The sequence below is a fragment of the Gymnoscopelus microlampas genome (genome assembly GCF_963454915.1).
Source record: "Gymnoscopelus microlampas genome assembly, chromosome: 6".
Lineage (NCBI taxonomy): Eukaryota > Metazoa > Chordata > Actinopteri > Myctophiformes > Myctophidae > Gymnoscopelus > Gymnoscopelus microlampas.
In genome coordinates, this window is record NC_139943.1 from 12,898,080 (window position 1) to 12,917,206 (window position 19,127).

Consider the following 19,127-nt stretch of genomic DNA (forward strand, 5'->3'; position numbering starts at 1 on the left):
GTGTTAAATTGGCTATTTTTTCCAAAATGTTGAAAAATAAAATATTTGGAAAATGTATTAGTAAGTAAATTCAGGGGTCTTCAACAGGGGGTCCGGGACCCCTAGGGGGTCCTCAGAGTTACTACAGGGGGTCCGCCAAATCTTTGTGTGATATGATTTTTTTTTACCTTTAATAACCACTTGAACCCTAGCATCCCTTTTCTGAGCAGAACCTTAGCCAAAAATAGCAGATCAGCGCGAGGCGTTGTGAGCTTGTAGATCGGCTATTTTTGGCAAAGAGGTATAGGTGTAGAGGGGAAAAAAGAGCAGTACCAAGTAAACAAAAAAAGTTTAATCTGAAACAAAATTTAATACAATATAGAGGGGGTCCCTGCTTCATCTCTCTCTCAACTAGGGGGTCCTTGGCCTGAAAAGGTTGAAGACCCCTGCTATACATGATGAGAACATACTTAAACATTCGACAATGGCCATTTTTCAGATATAAAAATCATTTTGGACAAAATAGCCAATTTTGCATCGAGGTGCCCAGATGTCCCCCCTAGTGCCCACCTATCCTGTATAGTGTATCCATTCTGCGAACTGGTTGAACAAGTGCACCCACCTTGTCTTGCAACTCTACCCGCAACTGTAGTAAGCACGAAGTGGGCGGGGCTGAGGATTGTAAACAGAGCAGCTGAGCTTGGGAGGGGAAACTCAGGAAAGCTAGACTGTGACAGCTAAAGTGTCAAAACATGTTGAACTTTAGCTCCATAAGCGTTTAACGCAAAATGCGATGCTACCTCCATGCCTTTCTGCTGTGCATGGTCCTCGCGTTCTTCTCCCTGCTGTATGTGTTCAGTCAGCTGGCCTCCAGCTTGGAGGGAACCGAGGAATGGACACCCAGGAGGAGCGACCCTGGCGCCGGCCACCAGCTCAGGAAACAGGGCGGTGGAGTGGCTGTGGCAGGCCTGGTTGGGGACCAACAGACAGGGTAACATGATGATTATAGTTCTGGTTCGTTCGCAATTTGTTTAGATTGAAACTTTGATATTTCAGTAATTACTACTGCACTTGTGCACCCCTGCTGTTAGGTCTAATCCACGACAGGGCTAAGCATCAGTTACTTATTAGCCCTGAAACTAACATGACAGTCATATGACAATCATGGATGAACTTCAACCTGGTGTTTGCTTTTTCTCCATTTAAGGTCCGTACATCTACATGAACGTTCAGATTTCAAATATAAAGTGCTTACCGCATGGCCACGGATGTTACAATTATGTACGGGTCCTCAGAAGTACCTGTACATTCCTTATTGTTCAATACAAAGCATTTTAATCCGATCGGTGGCCATTTTCTCCTTATTTGTGCCATATGCTTTCAACTACGCGACACTATCGGTTGGGAGGTGTATTGCATTCTGATACATTATAACTATGAGAAAATGGCCACCGATCGGATTAAAATACCTTTTATTGAAGAATACGGTACATATAGGTACTTCTGAGGGCCCGTACATAATAGTAACATCCGTGGCCATGGGGTAAGCATTTTATATTTTATATATCTACGTTTATGTAGATGTACGGGCCGTAAATGGAGAAAGTGCAAACACCACGTTGAAGTTCATCCATGACTGTCGTGACAGACGACCGTTGTGTGATCCATGGCTAATACGACAGGGATAAGCATCAGTTACTTACTTTATATGCCATAGCTATGTTAGCTAACAAGCTAACGCTATAATTGAAGTATTTGGTTGCTATGTCATCTATTTGTCACTGACAAAATGCTTTAGTTTTAGTGGCGATAATCAGTTAACTAATTGGTTACGGACGGTAATCATACTAATTTCTCGGCTAGATTAGCCTCATGCCTGCCCTGGATTAAGAAGCGCCACCATCTGTTAACTGTGAACTGTTATTAACATCAAGACAGATCTTAAAACATCAAAGCAGTTTCTGACGCACGGCTACATGCAGATCATATGCAGTGTTGCCAGATTTTGCCAGAGAAATAAGCATCCTGGGTTTATGAAAACAAGCCCAAAAGAAGCGACATAGACCAAGAGCACTTTAAACCTATTATCTTTCTTCTTCTTTTTTTTTTTATCTTGGAGAAAAAAAGTGAAATATTTTGGAACATTTTACACAAATCTTATATGGGATCTCTGGCACAAAATATTTTCAGATAAGGGGCCGCGGACAAATACATTAAACAGCTAAAAAAAGCCCAAATAAGCAACTGCACTTGAAAGAAGCCAAAGAAAACGCAACCACCAATATTTACAAGCAACTTTGCAGAAAAACAAGCCCATAGTCGCGTAAGCGGACATGGCAACACTGATCATATGCTCTCATCCTGTCAGGTGTAAGTCAGTGTCAGTATCTTACTGGAATCCCTATTGGAGACTCAGACTGCCTGCTGATGTTTGTGGAGTGAACTGCTTATTGGAATCATCGCTTAGGTATGACTGATTAATGGTTCCAATGGCCTCTACTAACTACTAATGATGGTAACGGTCAACAAGCCTATTACACCTCTCACCTATTTCCTATGTTCAGTCCAGATAGTAGAGTAGTACTATGATCTGTCATAAAGCGTTACTCAACATATAACAACAACATTACACAGCATTTTGTCTGCATTATACCGGTATTACATTGTTATATAATGCCTAATGGCACTTCTGATTAGGGCTGGGCGATACGACTTCAAATCAATATCTACAAGTCGAATCAAATCAAGATCTACAAACCCACGTGTTGTGAGCGTGTAGATTGGACATTTTTGTATTTTGTAATAATAATAATAATACAGTAAGTGACGGTGTAGGGTTGTAGAGGCTTATTGTCACTGTCAGCCGAGAACGTGGCCGTCTATCCCCATTACAATGCTCTACACTACACGGCTGGGAGATGGATTGCTGATGTGGAGCGCAACACCTCCCATCAGCTCCCAGTAGTTACCGTATAACTTGCTGCACCCACACTGTGTTGCGTGATTATGGATTCCACCTACGCTTCAGGATATAGACCCGCCTTACCTGTCTGATTGGTCCCTGGCAGGCATAGTTTTACTGAGGTTAGGGTTAGGTTTAGGCATAGTTTTACTGAGGTTAGGGTTAGGTTTAGGCATAGTTTTACTGAGGTTAGGGTTAGGTTTAGGCATAGTTTTACTGAGGTTAAGGTTAAGTTTAGGCATAGTTGCAAAAACGAGAACTGTCAATCACAGCGACTACTTACCAATCACAGGCTCACAGCGGGGTTTGCCTGGAGCTGGCGTGGGATCCATAATAACACCGCTATGTTGGCAGTGCCCAGGATCAAACCCATGACCTTGTGGCGAGTGCTCTACCGACTGAGCTACCCGGATACAGGGTTAAAATGATATTTCACTTTAATTCACTTCTGGAGTAATTTTTTAACATCTACTCAGGCTTTTGTGTGCACCGGGTGCACCCCAGACCGTTTTTTTAAGTTGCTTCATTCAGTATTTAAATATTTGATATTGACACGCTTCCCAAATAAACCACTATGTAAACCCATTGAACTTCAAACTCCATTTTAAGCATGTTAGACCCATTGAAAGTGACAACACGCGTCCCTATTCCCTGCTTCTGGTGACTGATATTGTCCTGATGTGTGAGTGGGGCTGATTTTCAATTACTCTTTTCATTTATTTTATTTTACCCCTCACACATTAGAAGGACAATATCAGTCACCAGAAGTGTGTTTTCAATGAGTTTTCAAACATGGTTAAAATGAAGTTTAATGGGTTCATATAGGAGCGGTGTGTGTGCCTGATAAAATGAATATCAAATATCTAAATATTGAATCAAGCAACTTAAAAACTGTCTTGGGTACACACAAAAGCCAACGTAGATGTTAAAATGAACCCAGTCCCAGAGCTGTTGTAAATTGTGGTCAATCAGACTAATCCATTTAGTCTATTATAAAAACAATTTCTTAGAATGTTCTCATGTCGATTCGTTAATAAAAAAATAAAAAATAAATAATAATAACCCTGCTTCTCGGTTATTCAATGAACCTACATGAGCAAGATTATTATTGGTTCTATATATGGGCTTTTAATATAGTTTTGATATAGCCCTACTTCTGATCCTGCGGGTCTGAGTACCAGTGGGCTGAAACGGCTGACACATTCGTCATAACTTGACTCGTCTTCATTCATCTCTTGACAGAATCTAGGCATTGGGTTGCTTCATTCATCTCTTGACAGAATCTAGGCATTGGGTTACTGAGACAGTCTAATGAATAATGTGTCTCTTGCTGTCTCTTTAGAAAGAGTCTGGTCTCTGCTGCAGAGGCCAGTAGAGATAAGACCATGCACCTGGCTGTGGTTGCCTGTGGATCCAGGCTGGAGGAGACCCTCACCATGCTGAAGTCTGCAGTTCTTTTCAGCGTAAAGCCACTGCACTTCCATATCTTTGCAGAGGACCATCTGCATGCCAGCTTCAGGGATGCTGTGAGTGTGTGGACGTAATGTTATGTGTGGTGATTTGTTTTCCAGAATTGCAGGCATTTGTCACAGTGATTTATGATTGCCTGCTGGGGGCACCCACAGGCAAAGAAACAAGCACTGCATTTAAAAGAATGAAATTAGATATACAGCACACACACACTTACTTTATGTTACTAAAACCTGACCCTTTTTTTTGTCATTTCTTTAAGCTCGTCTCCTGGCCAACATTTGTCCATCCCAGGTTTAACTTCACAACCTATCCCATCACTTTCCCCACCGACAATGCCAAGGAGTGGAAGAGGCTCTTCAAACCGTGTGCCTCGCAGAGACTCTTCTTACCGGTAAGTGTGTGTTTGCATCATCCATGCTTACACCGTAAAGACCTCAGTGTCAATTTAACATGCTGAGTGTACAAAATGTAAACTCTCTCGGAGTTACAAACGTATAAATGAACACTGAGCAGTTAACATTATACAGCTATTCAACCAGGTATGCTGTTAGGTTTCATTTATGCTTCGGCAGAATAGTATCATGCGATCAGTGTCATCATGATACATCAACAAAAACAACATATTTTCAATGTAAAAAGTGTCACCGCAATAAATGGATCATTATTGTCAAGTGACTTTGTCGCACTACACTTTTCCGCCAAAGCATAAATTAGTCTTAACACCCCCAAGTGATTTAATTTCTACATCCTATGCCTGCTGAAGCACTTTAGTCTTCATACACGTGATAAACTACTTTTTTAAGTACTGTATGTTATCTCTGATTCCCAGCTGATCCTGAAGGACGTGGATTCTTTGCTGTATGTGGACACGGACATTCTTTTCCTGCAGCCTGTGGACAGAATGTGGGCCTTCCTCGACCACTTCAATTCCACCCACTTGGCCGCCATGGCTCCGGAACACGAGGAGCCACGCATTGCCTGGTACAACCGCTTCGCCCGTCACCCCTACTATGGCAAGACGGGCGTCAACTCAGGGGTCATGCTGATGAACATGACGCGTATCAGGGACAAACATTTTAAGGTAACAGGAAAGTGTAGTGAGAGGCTTATGTAGTTATTGTAGTTATTGTGGGTGCAATAAAATAAAAACTGAGTTTGTGCAAAGGTTAAAGGTAGAATAAGTGATTTACTTTGGTTAAAATAAATGTTAAATAGCTCTATATTCTGATAGTACTCATTGCTATAGAGTGTTTGTTCAGTAAAAGGATTCTCCATGTCTCTCCAGCGCTTTATTTAACAGAAAATGCATTTTCAGTGCTCTCTCCTGATTGACTTACATTTTGTCACCTACCTGAAAATGTACTATATTCTGTTTACTAAAGAGCTGGAGAGACCCCTGTGACCGAACAAACGCTCTGTAGCAATGATTAATCTCAGAATATAGTACTTCAACCTTTTTTAACAAAAATATATCACTTACCCTACCTTTTAATGTAGCACTAGACCTTAATGATAATGTTTATATTGTAGTGTTTCATGCTGGCTAATCTACAATTCAACATGGTTGAGTATTGAACAGTTAAGGATCATTTCACTACCTGTACCACCAGCATTGACCAATGGAGGTCACTGTTGTCATTCCTTTATGAATACTGTGAACGACCGTTCTTATTTTGACAGCAAAAAAGCCAATTGTTTTAATGGGTGAAAAAAGTGTCTGTCCTCTCAATGATGTGGCTACTTCGAGCTCCGGCTGAACATTTACAAAACAAACAAAGAAACAAAAAACCTGAGATAACAACAAATGCTCTCTGCTTATTACTGGTCTTCTCAGAACGACATGACATCAGTTCCACTACGGTGGGAGGAGATGCTGATGCCCCTGCTCCAGAAGTATAAGCTCAACATCACCTGGGGTGACCAGGACCTGCTCAACATCATATTCCACCATAACCCGGGTATGTATGTATTACCTGGACAACCCTTGTTATTGTGGATGGTTGATGTTAACCCATTAAGAACGGGAACGCATCTGTGTCATTTTTAGATTTCTTTGGCTATTCAAAAATAGCAGATATACAAGCTCATAGCGCGGCACTCGGTGCCGCGCTATGAGCTTGTAGATCTGCTATTTCTTTTTGAAAAAGTGTGCAAACCTTTGAATATATGTATTTCTTTTTTAAAGTGAACTTTTTTTTTTACTTATGTTGCTATAATATCAGTGGTTCTCAATCATTTATCATGTCAAGGACCCCCAAAATGATATGTATTTTGAGGTCCAGGGACCCCCAGAAGCAAAGATTTGAGTTAAAATGTAGTACATTCAAAGATTTGCACAAATTTTCACGATAAAGATACATAAATAGCAGATCTACAAGCTCATAGCGCGGCACTCGGTGCCGCGCTATGAGCTTGTAGATCTGCTATTTTTGAATATCCAAAGAAATCTTAAAATGACACAGATGCGTTCCCGCTCTTAAAGGGTTAAAGGCTCAGTTCGCTGATTTGTGCATTTGCACTTGAATCCTACGTTTCTTTTGTGAGGAGGACATTTGACAGGGTGACATAAATCTTCCCAATGTGTTCAGTGCTTCAAGAAAAAAAGAAAACTCTGCCAGCCTACAGTATGTGAAAGGTGTTATCTGGCAGAGAGCATTCGCGTCTTTATATAGGCTAGCAGAGTTTTTGTCTTTTGGAAACACGGAACCCATAGGGGAAGTTTTATGTCACATTTTCAAATGTCCTCCTCACAATAGAATAATAGGATTCAGGTTAGGCCGCCTAAGTTCCTTCCAGTGTTGGCAGCCCTTTAATGAGGTTTTATTTCGATCGTTTAGAATCCAGCACTGCACTGTTTTTTTTTTTTTTGTACATTCACTCGTCAAAATGTCCCAGTCTATAACGGGTTGTGTTGGCTGACACATGCTTGCTGATGTGTTTTTTTTGTGTTTCTTTTTAAAATAAACATTCAACCACCCTCCCTGTCTTGTCATTGTCATGCAGAGAGCCTATATGTGTTCCCCTGTCAGTGGAACTACCGTCCTGACCACTGCATCTATGGCAGCAACTGTCACCAAGCGGAGCAAGAAGGCGTGTTCATTCTGCACGGTAACAGAGGTGTTTACCATGACGACAAGCAGCCAGCGTTCCGGGCCGTCTACGAGGCCATTCAAAAGGTATAGGATGTGCAACAGTTAATCGAACTAATCAATTTAATAGATTATAAAAAAAATAATTGATAATTTAATTAAATCTACGTATTGGACCCTCGACGATAGAGCTTTAGTGTGGCAGCCCCAACCCTCTGGAACTCTCTCCCCATGGAGATTCGCCAGGCGCCAACATTGGACTCTTTCAAGTCCACACTGAAGAGACACTCAGGATTTTGGCAATTAGTTTGTTTATTTTTTTAATGTAAAGCCTCCTTGGGTTTTTGGAAGGCGCTATATAAATCCAAGTCATTATAGGCAAAAAGTTAAAAAAGTTTAGGCTAGTTAAAATAGCCGATGTACTAGCACCCGACACGAATAAACAATGAATAAACAATCTCTGTTCAATTATTCAAGTGTCCCCCCCCAAAAGAAATTGTCTTTGCTGGGCTGAGCTCTGTCTTTGCCCCAATTTAGTATGCAAGGGTCGATGAATATGCCATTATGCCAATGTGGCATGCCCCTGCAGTCCTATTCATGTAATTATTAATAATAATAATCCTCGCTACACATTTTATTCCCCAGAATTTGACCAATGCATGCCTTTAGTGAGGCTCCGATTGGCGGCCGGTGGGTGACATCACACCTGTCCAAATTGTGTGGCTTGTGTCAAACCTGGATCCAGCGAGTGCTGTGGCAAAAAAAAAAATGATTCAGACGTATGTTAACCCATTAAGACCTGGAACTGTGTCATTTTTAGATTTGAGCTAAAAAGCATTATTTTACACTTTGGGCTATTCAAAAATAGCAGATATACAAGCTCATAGCGCGGCACCGAGTGCCGCACTACGAGCTTGTAGATCTGCTATTTTTGAAAAATCTTGAAAATGTGTGCAAATCTTTGAATATATATATTTTTAAAGCGAACATTTTTAACTAAGATCTTTGCTTCTGGGGGTCCCCCTGGAACAAAATATTTTGATGGGGGTCCACGGCCAAATACATATAATTTTGGGGGTCCTTGACATGAAAAAGATTGAGCACCTCTGATATAGAAACATATGTTTTTCAGAAAACTGTTGAGATTTAGGAGACATGTATAACCGGCTTCAGGTCTCAATGGGATAAACACCTAATGGTCTTGGGTATTTCATAAAGGCAAATGTTAAAGCCCCAATCTATCATTTCTTCAACTGGTTGGCTGTATGTAGAACAGCAGGGACATAGGTTTAGAATAAACATAATTCTACATATTGTGATAATTATTTAGGAAACACAGCGCTAGTGTGAAGGACTGCTTTCACGCTGTTTCACATACGCACAGATTAGGACTTGGCCAAACAAACACATTTTAAGTTGTGAGATTAGTTTTTGCTTTAATCCCTGTACTCCTGTTCTATGTATTTTCACGGGTATGCTTCAAAAATACATTAATCCATTCAATCGCGGAACGCATCGACAAATGCCTTCTAAATCCTAAACAGTTTTCTGAAAACCGTATGTTGCTGCTATATCAGTGGTTCTCAAACTTTTTCATGTCAAGTACCCCCAAAATTATATGTATTTGGTGGCGGACCCCCATCTCAAAATATTTTGTTACAGGGACCCCCCCAGATGCAAAGATTTGAGTTACAAATGTTCAACAACGCCTCGCGCTGCGATTCCCCGATTAGACCGAATCGTGGGACTCAATTACATCATCAGGGGCACTCCAGGCCGCTGCTTCAATATTATGGAGCTCACCTGACTGAAAATGCTTAATCGATAGTCCAGTTAACTTTCCTGTCGTTCTGCCTTGGCTCGCCCCTTAAGTCGATTGTAAGCCTCTCTCTCTCGCTCTACTCTGTCCAGTGTACTGAGTCCAGACGGTGTGTGTGTGATGTTTAAAGCATTACTCTTCTAGCCGACGCCTCCTATCCATCAACGTGAGGCTAGGAGGAGGACGGCGGCATGTGGGGAAACACCCTCTCTGACTGCACTGCTGGACTGTCTGGCGGCCCACCTTCGATCCACCGCTGTTGATTTCAGAACTCCGGTCGGCATGTTGGCGAGAGAGAGAGGGAGAGAGTGAGGTTCATTAGCTGATCTCCATCCATTACCGCCACAGGCAGGGCCCCCAGACTGGCCACTATCAGCACAGGCAATGTTCTCTGCCATTAAGTAAACGAGCAGCCTTCATTATGGGGGCCTGGGCCCACCCGCCGCCATCCGTCTCTCAGACAGGATAAACAGTCCCACGTTCGTACGCTGTCCAAAGCGGTCCATACATAACGGTCCAGTCTCTCCGAATCTTTCATCAAGATTCATGGCTAATCAAGGTGAAAGCGCCGTTTGTTGTTGCCTTTAGTAAACCAGTGGTTCACAAACATTTCATGTATCTGGCCACAGAAGCCCATCGGAAAAGGTTTTGAGCCAGGGACCCCCATAAGAGAAGATTTGTGCTGTTAAAAGGTTTTCAAAATTATTCTTAATTTTTACGAAATGGCATCGCAACGCTCTTTTCGAATAGCCAAAGTCTAAAATAGGGTTAAAGAATTAGAACTGATTTTGATGTTTACCGTACCCGACTTTGAGAACGACTGTAATAAACAGATATTACCTTTATACATACAGCTTTGTGCACTTATTCTTTTAAAATGTCCACACCCAGTAGCTGACTGGGAATTGACCATATTCACACGGCAGCCATTTTGCTCTTGCTTCATTCTCGGTGGGCCTGCTATATAGGAAGTAAGAGTGAATCCCATATATCCCATATCAGTCCTTTGAGGGCAGCGGTCGTGAAACCTAGAGCAATAAGCAATATTACGAGAAACTCTAATTTCTCGCCTATACTAAGAGCTCCTTAGTCGGTCAGTCTCTCTGGACCGGCTATCCCAGCAAGCAAGAGGAGCGCGCAATAAAGGTTCCCATCATTACCCAGCCAAGCCCACAGCAGAGTTGTAAAATGTTTAGTGCTGATGCTATGTTGAGACGCCATGGCGTTGCGGACAACGCACCACCCAGCATCCACATAAAAATCGATGGGAGACGGTTAATGGTGCTTTATTGCCCCGCTGTTGTGTATGGAACATAATAAAGAAAAGTGTGCTTTGGGTGACCTAATGCTCGGCCAATCAGGAATTAAAGGAGACGTCGTAAAAAACAGTGATTTGCTCCTATTTACTATGAGGGCAGTAAAAGTAGGGGTGCAGCCTTTAGAAAGTAAAAATGATAATAATAATAATAATAATAATAAAAGCTTGCTGCTTTATTCATGAACTTGTCTAAAGTGCCTCTGTCTGTAACATTAAGCATCTGTGTTGGATTTCATTCCTCGCCATTGACTTGGGTGACATTTACATAACAAATCATGCCATCATCATCAAGCATATCTCCGACGCTTCAGCTGTAGTTTTTCAGCAAAGCCGTCACGCCGTATTAAGTCCATTCTCCTCTTTTGATGTGTAATTGATATTCATTATCCGAACACACCCAGAACTCGACTGATCCGAATCAAACACTGCACAATGATATTGTGCTGAGGCTGACAATGACAAATGTCGCTTTGGTAACGGTTTGTGGTTTTCGTGTGATTTCTTTCCATTTTATTTTCTTATCACAGCACCCATTTGGCGAGGACATGATGAATTCCCTGCTTCTGCCGCTGGAAGCCAGGCTGCGGGACACGGCCCATACCTACTGTGGGAGAGCCAGCCACCTGTTTACCAAGAGGTTAGAGCACAGCGTCAGGTCTGTCGAGCAAGACGCTGCACGGAGATGATATTATCCCTCTAATATCAAGCTCACAACGCGTCGCGGTGCGACGCGTTGTGAGCTTGTAGATCTGCTATTTTCAAATAGCCTATGTATAAAATAGGGCTAAAGTGGTTCATGTATGTTTCATAATATCATAATTTATACCTGAAAAGTAATTAGTAACTAGTTTTCAAATAATTGTAGTGGATAAAAGTACAATATTTGCCTCTGAAATGTAGTGGAGTAGAAGTCAAAGTGTCGGAAATTGTAAATACTCCAGTAAAGTACAAATACCTCAAAATTGCGCTTAAGTACAGTACTTAAGTAAATGTACTTAGTTACTTTCCACCACTGACCAATGGAAGGTTCCATTTGTACACTCTCAGAGTTACGGACCTGATAGGGTCCATTTGGAACAACCCCAAAGAACCCAGGGGGTCCGTGGAGGACCCACCGCTCCAATACATCAGTACCACTCCATTTTCAATGACTTATATATCACTCCAGAAATGAAGACCTGGATGTTAAGACCCCGCCAAAGGGACGATAAGCTTGGTGACATTCAGTACAGTATATAGGTGTCACCGAGGAGGACAGCTGAGCATTACGTCGTTGATCTGTATTTTGTTTACAAAGACATTGCAACTTAACGTCAGAATTGTTTTGCTAAATGTTCTCCAGGGAAAGAACAATCCGTCTAACGCTAAACACAGATATATTTTGATACGTATGGTACGTATACGTCCATGAACTGAAAATCAGGTGACAAATGCCCCCTCATAATGGGGGGGTAAAGCACTGAAAACACTTTGTCTTGCAGAGAATCGGAACTTCCCGTCCGACAACAAGGGTACTTTGGTCCTGACAATCAGGTCTCTTTTTTTGTGTAGAACAGGGGTCTTCAACAGGGGGTCCGGGACCCCTAGGGGGGCCTCAGAGCTACTACAGGGGGTCCGCCAAATCTTTGTGTGATATTTATTTTCTTTACCTTAACCACTATAACCCTAGCATCCCCTTTTCTGAGGAGAACTTTAGCCAAAAATAGCAGCTCTACAAGCTCTCAACGCCTCGCGCTGCGAGGCGTTGAGAGCTTGTAGTTCGGCTATTTTTGGCAAAGAGGCTATAGGTGTAGAGGGAAAAAAGGGCAGACTAAGTAAAATAAAATAAAAGTATCTGAAACACAATTTTATACAATATAGAGGGGGTCCCTGCTTTATCTCTCTCTCAGCTAGGGGGTCCTTGGCCTGAAAACGTTGAAGACCCCTGGTGTAGAAGAACCGACAAGCACTTGTCACTGTTTGTCTTAAAGAAAGAAAAATATATTAGGGTGCTTTTAGTACATTATTCTTTATTGTTATATTCAAAGATTGACTATTTTATTAGTTATATTAATATAAGTATTTCATACAAGGTGTCTTACTGTGTGTTGGGTCACTGTAGTACTGTATGTTTTATATTACTTACAGCGATGTACGAATGCTGTTCTCAATTTTATTTAATGCTGGGAATCTGGGATGAATGAAAGTGGAAAATATTTTGAATGTAGAATCTGAACGTGTCAGTATTTATTGATCAGTATCTCTTGCAGGCAAGCATTTCTGATATTAGTGGTAAGATTGTTTTCACGTCAATCATGGAGAGCCTGACCGATGCCTGATTTTTTGCGATGTTTTCAAAAAGTTCTGATCAATTTGAAAAACCTTTTTTTTAATTACTTTTAACTTAAGCAAACAAATAAAAAATAAACACAAACGTTTTGATAGATAAAATGTTTTATTAATGATATCTGAAAAAAACATTTAACTTAATTATACAATGACAAGCAAACAAGTATATCATCCAGTTATGCTATACTGTAATATATCAAACTTTATTTTATTTCACCACATAAGCCCAATTTAAAAAAAAATCCGAAATAGTCGATCTACAAGCTCATACACATTGTGAGCTTGTAGATTGGCTGTTTTTGAAATATTTAGTATTTCGTTTTTTAAACGTTTAAAGATTTTCACCTATAATAATATATCAGGTTGAAATTGGTTAAAAATTGGGACACATCGGCAAAATAATTGCCGATACAGATACCAAAAAAGTCAAATAATGGCTGATATCGGTCGGGCTCTACAATGATGGCATGATCTTTATTCTTGATTCGGCTGAATGAGCACTTGGTGGAATGTAACATCAGACCACAAAGTCTTCAGAGCATTATTTACATACGTTGCTTTGAAGTCCATTAATATCGACTTTAATTGCTGATATGAAACTGTTTTACCATAACTGGAATGTTGTTATGCATATAAGCCAATTAGCACCTTAACTGGTTTGAGTCTAGTTAATTAAACCTATAAATACCTGATGCCAAAATATTGCGCTATTGATTTGTCAAATCAAGGATGATGTTTTCTTAATACTCGAGGGCCGTGTGACGTCTTGACTACTCGGGAGCATGTTCTCAATGTGCAAATCAAAGCCCTCAGGTTTTATGGGCTCTTTCACTGCTGGCTTCTTCAGCTGAACCTTCACCCCAAGGTGAAAATGTCTTCCTCAATGCTCCACGGAGCACCAAGAGCTGTTTTGACAGGCAGATGTCCTCTATCCAAATCCAACACTTTCAGCCCCCATGGCCCTTTCCTCCACTGGGATGGAAGCAAGAACAGACCTTCTGTTGCTGATAAATTTTGGTCAAGCCAAATCCTCCCCTTTCACAGAGGTCCTTGAGGTCTGTATACAGACCGATTGCCTGCTCCACACTACAGATTTAACATGGTCAGCCACATAAACGTTATTGTTTACTGTGCTGGTGACTTTGTCAGGATACTTCTGCTGGTTGTCCTTGGCTGTCTGTTTTAGTGCAAAGCTTGCACAGCTGGAAGAGACAGCCCCAAAGACATGTAGAGTCTTTCTGAAGTAACTGTAAACTGGCCTTTTCTGTCCCAAGGTTGTCAGAAGTATTTCTGTTTTGTATTCTTATGCTTTAAGTTCTTCCATTAATGCTTCTGTGCAAAAAGTAGCAGAGCTACCCGGGTCCAAGAAGGCATACATGTTCACAGTTTTAGTTCCTTTAACCATTACAACTTGTACAGGTACAATAGCCAACATACCGGCTCCCTTGCCCGCCCCCCTGCCGGGGCACCTCTAGATTTGGGTGAACTTCTTAGCATTGATGTGTAGGACGTCGTTGGGGGTGTTTTTGTTGCCATGTTTGACAAGTCATGTGTTAATCACAGTTCTTACTCATATGGCCTTTTCCAAGGCATCCAAAACAAAGTTGTTTTGTCTTACGAAATTCTACTTTTTCGGCTTGGTTTTCCAATTTCTTGCAGAGATGCATTGTATGTTTCTCTGCAAGTATTTGCTGATTTGAAAATGTTTTAGCATAACTGGAATGTTGTTATGCCATGCAATTATTTTCCTGTTAAGCCAATTAGCACCATAACTCGTTTGAGCCAAGTTAATTAAACCCATGCCATACATAACTAATGCAAAACAAAATGCACTATTGATTTATCAAATCAAGGATTGTTTTCTTAATATCATAACCATGTCCAAGTGTTTTTTTGTTTTTCAATCAGAAAACCCCACACAACCCACACAATGTTACATCTTATGTTTTAGGGCTAATATTACTTCTTAAATGTGATATTATATTTATAAAGATTTAAATATGTGATGGTCTCAGCGTTTTTGTAAGGGATATGTGAATATGTATAACCTGTAAAATTGTACCATGAAGAAAAAATGTAAAAGCATTTTAAGTTCTTAATGAAGCAAGCACATTTAAAATGAAATATGGCCTGTGTATTGCCTTGTTATGGAGTTATTTACAGTACATTCTTAAGTTCGTAAATTAGTTAGTTTGGTCATAGGTAGTGTTGGTAAGATGATGTGGAAACCGGAAACCTTGTATATCCGAAACCTTTACCTTTAAATGGAAAAAAGAATCTTCCAATGGATCCAATAATTAGTAAAAAAAATAAAATAAATCGTATTAGTAATGTGATTATCTAAGATCTTGTTAAGTTCTTGTTAATACATTTCACTGTTTAAATATTTATAAAAAATCCCAGATAGACAACCATTTCAAACTATAGCGACCCTATTTTGGGCTTGTTATAGGTGAAATTATTTCAAAAACAACAAATAAATATATACACTATAGTAGCTTTTAACGCTACTATAGTGTGACGCCGTCATACGATGAAGTATAAAATAGGGCCTTCATGTATGGAAAAATATATAAAAAGGTGAAATATGGATCTACAGCAACAATATAGATAATTGCAGGCACTGTGCTTCACTTGTTGCTCAAGTGCTTTACACAAAGCGATGCCAGATCAGCTACTTAAAAACGATGCTTAATTTATACACTGTCACACGACCAAGTATAAAATCCGGCTTAAGAAGTCAAATTAGTCAATGTGTGTGAAGACTGCTGATAGACATGGCCAAAAAAGGAGCTGGCATGTCAGGGCTAGTAGCCACCGGGGGCTTCACCTCACGAGAAGATTGAAAGACATGCCTGGAAGTGCCATTCGAATCGGAAGTACTGAATTGCATGTAGGTTCTCTATGCCAGGAAGCTGTTAGAAATATCACATTTCAACACTTCTCCTGTGTAGGGACCGATTGGCACTGCAGTCTGAGTAAGAAAAGCATTGTACATTGTTACTTCTTAAGTTCTACTATGATGGCAATACTACGGCATTCCAACAAAATGCTAATGTACTGTACAGTATTGAGCAACATTTTTGCTTCATAGTGAGAAGTACAGCCTCAGGGTGAGAACATTATTCCAATGGATTTGAATAATGGTTACTATATGGTTCTCTCTCATTATAATCTAATGAGCAAACTTTCTAATAACATGGTTTGGGATGCAGTGTTTTATTTCATGGGCTGTGCTTGCCAAAAGGCACAACGGAATAAGGAGAGCCCTCCTTTGATAATGCCAAAACCTTAGGGCGTGTGTTGCTCCTCTGTGGTGGGGTGAAATGCCACGGGCTATTAGGAAGGGTTATAAATTAGCTATGGCTCATATTCTTTCATTGTAGGGACCTCCGTGATTCAGGCCAGGGTGTAATGAGTATACTTTTCCCCTCCCACTAACCAAAGAGCCTCCTAGGGGTATACACAAGTGTACGGTATAATGTGGTTTGCTTTGCAGACAAAAAATGCCAGGGGTCAATTCATTTCTCCCATGGTGCGATTATACATTTGCAGACAGAAGCTAGATCATCTGAACACCTCCGAGCGCACAACCCCTAGCTAAAGAGTTTCTTACAACAACTTTTTTCCGGAGTAAAGAACGCTGTTGTTATCGGTGCCTGGTTCACTCCCCTGGAGTGAACCAGGCACTGATGGTGATTGAAGCCTCATTCTGACAGGAACTGCCAATGGATTATTCATGTTATTGCTTGCACCACTTGCCTCTGCTTTATGTTCAATAGCACTTTAAAACCCAGAGATAAATTACATTACTTAGAGGCAAATGGCCCAACACGGACTGAGAAAGGGTGACTAAAGGTAACATTGCAACCTTAAGTGCCAATTGGTTAGACCCAGACTGTCTGGTTTGCATTCACACCCTTTTTTATTAATGCATAGACATACTTTAATTTCTTGACTCCCTAAAAGAGGAAGTCATCAAGTTCATACACACATACTGTAGAGCTTCATCTTCATTTAGTGGTTAGGAGAGATCATGAGTACAACTTAATTAAAGGACTGTATAAACTACGACTGATGACTAATCATTATTTATTGACACAGGAAACTAGCTTTAGTCGTCATCAAGTGCACTTGTCTAAATAGTAATGATGTCAGACTCATTTTATTGCAAAGCCAGCAATTTCCTGGGAAGGATGGGTCTTGTTAACGGTGACAAGAAGTTGGCAGCGAGTCGTGTATCTTTTCAGACTGCTAAACCGAACTAAGTGACAAACTAGAGAGGAGATGAGGGCACAGTAGGAAGCTTGTCAGTGCCAAGCAGACCAGGGAAAATAAATGTGTTTTCTCCCCCAGTACATCCCACTCTGTTCCTTTCATTTTCCCGCTGCGGGCGAGGTAGGATATCATTTGAAGAGCGAGCGTTTTGATCAATAATACATTTGCCTGAGCTGCTGAGACAGGTATAATTGTGCTGATATGTCAGGGCTTAAGACAATTAATGTAATTTACGGTTGCACATTAGCTATGCATGAATCCTTCTGTATCATCTTGAGCAGTGAGTTTGCTACTGTAAGCACAGGAGGAAATTAGAAATATGTAGAGGAAATGAAATGAAATGGCCAGTTCGCGGCCTGGGAGTGAAGAAACATGGGTCTCATCTTGTCACGAGGTGAATTTCAATTAAAGGGCATAGATTAATGATTCTTTTTTTTCTTTTGGATGTTGGCTCCACTGTTGATTTGAAATTTCTCATGCCCATGGCCTGTAATAGTATATTTTCTCAACTGTTAATGACATGCTGTAATGAATATAGTACATCCATACATTTCCTGCTTTTCCGTTTATCGGCACACTCTACGATTCATCAAACGTCTCCATTCCCGCCCTGGAGACTCACACTCTGCTTACAGAAGTTGCCAGAAATTAATCACTTAAATCCTATACATACTTTGTTGACCGAAGTCCCCCAGGGATCTATACTTGGTCCCCTGATTTTTTCCCTCGAAACCAAAACTCTTGGCCGAAAACAGCTGATCCGCAACGCAACGCGCTGTCCGATTGTAAATCTGCTATTGTCACTGAAAGTTTCCAACATGCCCAGAATAGGGCTGCTAGGGTTAAAGTGTTTAAAGCTTTTACAGCTTCACCCAGCAGGTGGCTGCTCAGATGGATTTGATGAGCACACGGAGAGGGAGCGGTCAGGTATTATGTGTCTTGCTAAGGGACACTTCAACATGTATACTGGGGGGTCGAACAGCCTACCTCCCAATTCCAAGACGGCCTCGCTACCCACTCATCTTTGGTCGCTCTACTGCTTGCCTTCAATATATTTCTATCAGTGAGAAAAATCTCTAAATGTATTTGTCAAAGAACAAGATCATTTAAATGGCACATTGTCTAAGCACTACACTTTGTGAATCAATGTTTCAACAAATAATCCATTCCCAGGGTACCTGGGGGCAGTGGAGCCAGTCTCCTCACACTGCAAACGGATAGCGCTCTATTGCATTGACCCCTAAGGGCCCCCCACCGCCAACACAAAGATAGAAAGGAATGTTTTATAGTGGCATAACATTCACACACAAAAATAAGGATGTTATTACTCATACTCACACACTCTCACATTTGCTTTTTATGGTTCAATCGTAGCAAATGTCAGTCTGATTCATCATACAAAAAAGCACATGTAAAGCTCTCTGTATTACCACTCATAAAAGAGGGTATCAATCACTTCAATTGACCTTTTTTCCTTGATAAAGTGCCTCATCAATGAGCCACATCCCAGTGCCCAGGGGCTAAGGACTATTGGCTGGAATCAATGGCATGCCAAGTGTTGTTAGTGAACAATATGCAGCATAATTCAATACCCCTCTCTTTTCTTGATTGCATTGTAGGCAGGCACTGCTTGAGAAACAACATTAATAGAAGAGCCATGTGATTCACGCTAAGTGATTCATCGTATGCCCTATTATAAAGATTCATTTTCATACACAAGCATGACTGCAGCATCAGAAGCTGTAAATTGACATCGACTTGGCCAAATGCCAAGACTTAAGCTTTTATAGGATCTGGGGGTCCGTCTGGGTATGTGTGTTGTGCAAACATGGACATGTTTATGTCTGTGTACATGTCTGTTGTTGGTCTGGGCTAATGCTG

General features: G+C 40.9%; 1 protein-coding gene across 2 annotated transcripts; it reads left to right on the top strand.

The window, feature by feature from the left end:
• The first annotated feature begins 691 nt into the window (after positions 1–691).
• Positions 692–11,337, top strand: gxylt1a (glucoside xylosyltransferase 1a). 2 transcript variants are annotated; one of them, XM_084060138.1, is made up of 8 exons: positions 692–970; positions 2,348–2,446; positions 4,284–4,467; positions 4,674–4,805; positions 5,244–5,495; positions 6,249–6,372; positions 7,418–7,590; positions 11,168–11,337. In XM_084060138.1, exons 1-8 carry the CDS (start codon positions 768–770, stop codon positions 11,324–11,326), a joined length of 1,326 nt encoding a protein of 441 aa, XP_083916264.1. In that variant the 5' UTR covers positions 692–767; the 3' UTR covers positions 11,327–11,337. The 2 variants fall into 2 exon arrangements, with proteins under 2 accessions (XP_083916264.1, XP_083916265.1); XM_084060139.1 differs by lacking the exon at positions 2,348–2,446.
• The last annotated feature ends 7,790 nt before the right edge of the window (positions 11,338–19,127 follow it).